The 7,246-nt window shown below is 47.7% G+C and overlaps 1 protein-coding gene across 1 annotated transcript; it reads right to left on the minus strand.

The window, feature by feature from the left end:
* Positions 1-1,822: 1,822 nt before the first annotated feature.
* On the minus strand, positions 1,823-6,208 carry LOC117718837 (cytochrome P450 2D3). Its single transcript, XM_034516787.2, has 9 exons — positions 5,914-6,208; positions 4,913-5,084; positions 4,486-4,638; positions 4,244-4,404; positions 3,405-3,581; positions 3,160-3,301; positions 2,755-2,942; positions 2,183-2,324; positions 1,823-2,080 (listed from the first exon to the last, which is right to left on the minus strand). The coding sequence occupies exons 1-9, from the start codon at positions 6,100-6,102 to the stop codon at positions 1,902-1,904; spliced, it is 1,503 nt and encodes a 500-aa protein (XP_034372678.1). The 5' UTR covers positions 6,103-6,208; the 3' UTR covers positions 1,823-1,901.
* Between the last annotated feature and the right edge of the window lie 1,038 nt (positions 6,209-7,246).

The raw sequence follows: 7,246 nt of genomic DNA on the forward strand, positions 1-7,246 counted from the left end.
AACTTCTCAGGCCTCTGTCTTCCACAATTGGCTCTAGCCTCATGGAAACAGAGACATGGAACACACATCAACCCAACAAAAGGGGATATTAGAAGAAACTTGACATTGACCTCTCATATTCTCACATAGATGCACAGGCCAGGGTATCAGCACACAAACACACACACACACACACACACACACACACACACACACACACAGACTCATGCACACCTAGGCATGGACACACACAGATACAAACAAAGATAGACACAGGTATTTACACATAGACACAGAGATATACACACAGACACTTATATGCAGAAACACATACAGAGATGGACAACCATACACATAACACATGTACATACAAACACTTTCATACACAGAGACATTTGATCACACAGATACACACAGTTCACATACAGACACGTGCATAGTCACAGATGTACACACAGACATATGTATACATACATGAATTCATAGCATATACACATGCAAATACACACAAACCTATACCACACACACATGCCCACACACAAATTTACATATGCCATACTTAAGTGCCTACAAAATAGACACGTGAGCACACACACACACAACTCTTGGGTACCATGCACTGGAGGGCTCTGGCTGAGGCTACATAAGGCCTTGGGATCAATCCTCAATACCACAAGAAATAAAATGGTGATGCTTTGGATATTAGTGATGCCTGAACAAAATAAAGCAAAACAGACGCTCAGACAAACGCATCAGTCTGCCTGGTATGGCAAGGAGTGTGGCCAGGGCTGAAGAGCGACCTCAGCTTGGGGAGCTCTGTCCTCCACAGTCCAGCACAACTGCTTGAGTCCTGTCAGGCTGTGGGAGACCTTGACTGTGAGCCTGAGACATGCTGAGAGCAGTGTCTCTGCACAGCTGTGGCTGAGGGCCATGTGGCACCATTTACACCTGCAACAGTGTTTAGGAAAGTGGTCCCTGGTTACATGAGTGTGACTTGGAGCATGTGGAGATGGGTCAGCCATGTGTGTGCTCCATCTCTCTGGCACCCACCAAGCCCCTGAACAGTGAGGCTCAATGAGGGTCCCTGTGAACCATGTCCTCAGCTTGAGTCACACTGGTGACTGGGAGTCCCACCCTCTGACACATCTGACAAACAGTTGGGAGTGTGCCAGACTCCCTGAGCTCTGCTGTCACTTTGCCTGCTGTTGTTTTTCTTCTCTGTCATTTCTCTGCTGTCACCACTGTGAGGACAACAGCCTTCCTGTCTCTGGGAGCGTTTCCAGTCCTTCATGTCACCACAGGGTCTTGGGGACCACCATGTCATATCCCCAGACAGGAGAAGTGCTGAGTCTTAGTCAAGGTGTTACATCTGTACCTGAGACCCATGGAAACCTGGCTTCTGCCTGCAGTTTGTCACCAACCTGGACACCACTGATGGGTCTTTATGGATGACACATACTCAGTTGTCAGTTTTGAACATCAGCATCTTCCTTCTTTTCTTTACTTTTCATCCCCCTTGTTCTATTGCTCCTCTGCTCTCCATTCTTTGCTTAGTTTTTTCTTTTTCTCACAATCTTTATTTTGGTTCATAAAATACTGTCCCCTCATAATGTGTACTCCAGCAGTCCTAAACATTGCTTTATAGCCCAGGGTAGCCCCAAACTTGCCGCTCTCTAGTCTCAGGTTCTCAAGTGCTGAACCTGAAGGCTGTGCCTGTGCACTAGGCTAAGTTACTCTTTCTCTTAACACTTAAGTAGTCAGATAAGGAAGGCTTGGGGAAAGCTACAGTGTAGTTGATGACTGTTCTCAGAGGACTGAACATAGACAGGGATGAGATTTAGAATGAGAAAAGAAACAGCAGCCACAAGCTGGTTTATTCTGCACATGATTGTATGCTAGAAGCTGTACTAGAATGTTTCCTGCTAACGTGTGAATGCACACAGCTGGTAGGGGGAGGGGCTAACCAGAAACTTAAAGATGCCATAATCACTGGGCCGGGGCTGTCCAGTGGGCACGGAGAAGCTAAAGCGCTGCAGGAGGCAGGTGAAGAAGAGAAAGAGCTCCATGCGGGCCAGGGGCTCCCCCAGGCATGCTCGGCGGCCTATGGGTGGGAGAGGGGTTCAGTCAGTTTGGGACCTCATTGGAGCTTCACCCTTCAAGTCACCCTCAGGACAGACAGACAGACAGCCCCCCCCCCAGGCACCTGCTGAGAATGGCATGAAGGCCTCATGCTTCACAAAGTGGCCCTGGGCATCCAGGAAGTGTTCAGGATGGAAGCGGAGGGGCTTCTCCCAGACAGTCTCATCCTTCAGCACGGAGGACAGGTTGGGAATGAGGGTCGTCCCCTGGCAGGAGGCACATGGTGTGAACATGGGCTAGGGTTGGGCTGCATAAGCTCTGGTCACCAAGTTCATATGCACTGTCTCTACCACACACACAAGATCCTTTCATGTAACCCCAGCTCTAGAGGCTTCTCAGCTTTCATTAATACTATGACAGGGATAAGTGATAGTTGACAGATGTACACACACACTGACACCTGTATTTGTTGGTTGTGGCTGTTATAACCACTCCTGCCATATTTTACCTTGCTTGCCTTTCTAGCTGGGGATTTTAGAGTACAATTCTTGCTACTGTTTTTTTCCTCCCATACTTACCCAGGGGAATTTGGTTCTGTGGACTTGAGAATTTGGCTGCTAAATTACAGTTATCCTTAACTGGGCAACTCAGGCTAGGTGGTAAAACTAATGAGACACTGGAGGATCCCAGGCCTACCTTAGGGATAAAAAAGCCCTGCACTTCAATGTCTCGAGAAGTCTTGTGTGGCAAGTTCATTGGGACAATGTCTGCAAAGCGCTGCACCTCATGGATGACAGCATTGGTGTAGGGCATGCGGGCCTGGTCTGCCATCTCTGGACACCGCGCCTGCCCTATGGTCTCATCGATTTCCTGTTGTACTTTGCCTAGGAAAACATTATCCTCTCAGTTAAGGAGCAATAAAGAAGTGCCCTTTGTCCCTCTACTGCTCTCTGTTAAGGACAGGGCCCATGGGAAAAGAAGAATGTCACCCTTTCTGGATATTGAGAAAAACAGTACTGGGAACCACAGAAGTCCCAAGTAAGCTTAAGGACTTGGCCTCTACCCTCCTCCTCCTTCCTTCCCAACCCCAGGAAGACTCACGCTGCACATCTGGATGCAGGATCATGAGCAGCAGGGCCCAGGTCAGAGTGATTGAACTGGTCACAATCCCAGCACCAAACAGGTCAAGGACAACCAGACGTAGATTTGCATCATTGAAGCTACTCTCAGGGTCCCCCTTCGCCTGGGTCAGAGTGAGACAGTGGACTCAGAATAGAGAGTAAGAAGCCCCACAGCGACCCTGATAACTCCACAGCATGATGAACACCAGATCCACAGTCTCTCACCTTCTCCATCTCAGCCAGAAAGGCATCAGTCAGGTCTCGAGGTGGCTGGTCAGGGTCCCAGGTTCTTTTGTGCTCAGTCACCAGCTTATCCACCATGGTCACAAATGTCTTTTGCCCAGGGAAGACTTTGTCAGCCAACCCAGGGATGCGCAGGAGAATTGGAAATGTGTTCAGAACCTGTAACAGCCAGAGAAAGTGCCAGGACTTCCTGCTGCCTTTAATTTAATAAGTTGAGCATATAAGATTTCTAATAATAATAATCATTATCATTTCAATGTGTGTTCATGTGCACATGGTGTGAAGAATGCTATTGCCACAACAAACATGTTGAGGTCAGGGAAAAGCATAGCAAGTCAGTGACCTTACTACATGGCTTCCCAGAATGAAACTCAATTGCCATGCTTGTCTGGCAAGCTCCTTACCCTCTGACTATCTCTCTGACTCCTGGGTACATGGATTTAGTGTTGATCTCATCCAGTCTCAGTTTCCAGACTCTTCCATGAGGGACACAGGCCCTATTTGTTCCCACCCATTACCTACTCCTCCTTAGTTCCAGCCTTCAGGCTCTAGCAGCCCTGTGGTGGACAAGAGAATATTCTACGGGAATATCTCACAGGTGTTGATGACTTCCATGTGGGCAGTGGGCTGTGTTCTCAGCTACTAGAAGCACTGGTCTTGGTTCACTTTTCCCCTCCCATTGCAGCAGGCTTGTAAAGCAACAAGCTTCTATTACTGTGGATGACACTTCTATTGGTCTCCTTTCAAAATCCCGTCTACAGCCTCCTCTGAGAAGCAGGACAGCACAGAATCGCTCTGCAGGTTGCCTTTGAGCCTCCTACCTCAGGGATCAAGCCAGTATTCTCTCCCATGTTATCTTTCAATATTTTTAGCGTCTTTATGAAGTTGGGGTCTTCATACTCAAAGCGACGGGCATAAATGAGAGAGGCAATCACATTGCACACGGCTTTGTTCAGGAGGATGTAAGGATTGAGGGGACTCCCTGGAAGTGGAGATGCAAATAAAAGTCACGAAATTGTTCCTATCTCCCTGTCCCCACTTGCAGTCTACAGCCATCGCTCACCAGCCTGGGCGGTGAAGGCATCACAGAGTTGGCCAGCCTCCTCTGTCACCCACTGCTCCAGTGATTTCTTGCCGAGGCCAAAGTTGCGCAGGGTGGACACAGAGAATCGCCTCTGCTCTCTCCACTCAGGCCCGTAAGGTGCAAGTACCACACCTGCAGACACATCTGTGTGTAAGCAAGGACACGTGGTTGTGCTGCTTCTCACCCCTTCATTTCTCTGGAATCTGTGTTCCCCCATATCCTCACCCTTTCTTCCCATCACAGCTCTATACCACCCTCCAGGATGCCCAGGAGGCTCCACAGTGGATTTCAGGGAATTTTGTTGGATTGTTAACTCCATCACTACCTGCATCATGTCCTAACCTTCCTCTGCTCATTGTCCCAAATCTGGTTATGATCCCATCTCTGCCCCCACACAGCCTTTTGCCTTTTGCTTTGTGCCCATAGCCTATGTGTTGAAAGATGGGCATTTCAGGTCGGTCAGCAGTGTCCTCTCCACAGGTCACCAGCACATCCTGAACTGCCTTCAGTCCATTGATCACAACTACGGGCTTCCAGGCCATCTGTAGGCTGAACACGTCACCATAGCGGTTTTGAAGCTGAAGTAGAGAGACAGAGAACATAAGAAGTAGAGGTCCACACAGATCATGCAACCAGGATCACTGAGCAAACATGGGCAAGGTGTTGAGTGTGCACATGCAGGTTCCAGTGCATGTGTGAGCTCATTAGTGTGCATCTACATTCATGTTTGTGAAGCTATATTTGCATGTGTGTTTGTGTGTGTCTGTCTGTTTGTGTGTTTGTGTCTGTGTGTCTATGTATCCTGCTTGTCATTGAACCTTGGTACTCATATGTCCTGGGAAAATGCTATTCATTGAGCTTAATCCCCAAAGACTGATGGCTACCACTGTGTCATCTTATCCTTTAAGTTCAGCAAAGAAATCATAGTAGATGTGACACCTCATGGTGACCTTGCCAGAGCCAGAACTGTTTCGGGGCCCATTAGCATGTCAACACATATAAAGAAACTCTGGTTCCTCAAGATAGGGAGTAAGGCTGGAGAGCACACAGTATCAAGAGATTCAGGCAGCCACAGAGCCTCTCTCCACTCGGTGCCCTGACTGATATGCTGTACTAGACCTCCCATCATGCTAAGACCTCATGTTTGACAGGACCATAAGTGCCTTGAGACCTCTATGGCTGCTGCCCTGTCCAACAAGATTGAACCCTTCTGTGACATCCTGAGTCAACTCCAGGACTTTGTCTCTCAAAACCTTTGCCCAAGAAAGTTTCTGTGGCTTCCACCAATAAATTGCTAAGCCTGTAGGTGCTAGGGGACTAGATTTCTGTTAGACCCCTGGCTCAACCCCGACTATGTGCTGCTACCGATGCCAAACCTCAGTTATCATCCACCACTAAGTCACTCACCTTGTACAGGCTGTATGGCATGTTATCTAGGTCCACCTGGAGCAGGTTACCCAGCACAGGCCATGGCACAGGGCCTGGTGGGTATCGAGAATGCCAGCGCTGGCGCCGGTGCATCAGATCCACCAGTAATATGAAGATGACTGTGAATATGGCCACAGGCCACAGGCCAGTCCCAGTCAGCAGCTCCATGTTTGCTGTGCTGCTGCCCAGACTTCCTAAAAACCAATTAATAACACTCACTATAAGTCCTAGGATCAGGAAGCCCCAAGCTTGTATCCTGCCACCTTATAAAGGAGTGGCAGGGTTGCCCTTTGTCCTCTGTGTCCAGCCCCAACCTGTGTTTTGTTTGGCTAAGTGTAAGGAGGAGCCAGAGCTATTCAGTCCCTTCCAAGAGCTTTGTATGATGGTTCTACTGTGCTGAATGTGGTAGGCAGATGACTAGTTGACCCCTGCTTCAAGATGGATGATCTGATCATTGCATAAAAAAGAAAAGACTTGTATGCCACACATGCAAATCTCTGGGGTCTTGACAACATTGCCTCAGAGAGCAATGAGACCTCCTAGTCCTTCATGGAGCACATTGTTGGCAGGACTTGAGGTGTGACTGGCATCCAGCCAATGGCTTCTGTGGGAGTGTATTCTAGGGGAAGCTGTCTTCCGCAGTTGAAAGAGGGAAAGAGGCTGGAGCCCCTATGATCAAGGAAAGAGTAGATGAGGAGGACAGCTGGACTCCCTCTGGGTAAATGAGAGCCAGTCTTCTGCCTGGACATAGGTATGTCAGTTTGTGCCTCATGCCAGAAGCCTTTGCTCAGCGTGGGCAGCCACGAGGAAAACAGAAAGATTTCACCTGAGCCTTCTAATGGAGTCAAGACACCAGCATGGATCATGGTCAGAAAGGGGATTAGAAAGATAATTTGCTTGAGTACTTTACAGTCTTAATTATGCTCATACCTAAACCACACAAAGACACAACAAAGAAAGAGAACTTAAGATCAATCTTACTTATGAATATTGATGCAAAAACACTCAATAAAATTCTTGCAAATAGAATCCAAGAACACATCAAAACAATCATCCTTCATGATCAAGTAGGCTTTATCCCATGAATACAGGGTTGGTTCAATATACTGAAATCCATCAACGTAATCTATTATGTAAACAAATTTAAAAAGCTACATTATCATCTCACTAGATTCTGAGAAACCACTTGACACAAGTCACCACCCCTTCATGTTAAAAGTGCTGGAAATATCAGGAATTCAAGGCCCATACCTAAACATAGTAAAGCAATATAAAGCAAGCCAGTAGCCAACATCAAACTAAATGGAGAGAA

Source organism: Arvicanthis niloticus, chromosome 13, assembly GCF_011762505.2.
Source record: "Arvicanthis niloticus isolate mArvNil1 chromosome 13, mArvNil1.pat.X, whole genome shotgun sequence".
In the NCBI taxonomy this organism is placed as follows: Eukaryota; Metazoa; Chordata; class Mammalia; order Rodentia; family Muridae; genus Arvicanthis; species Arvicanthis niloticus.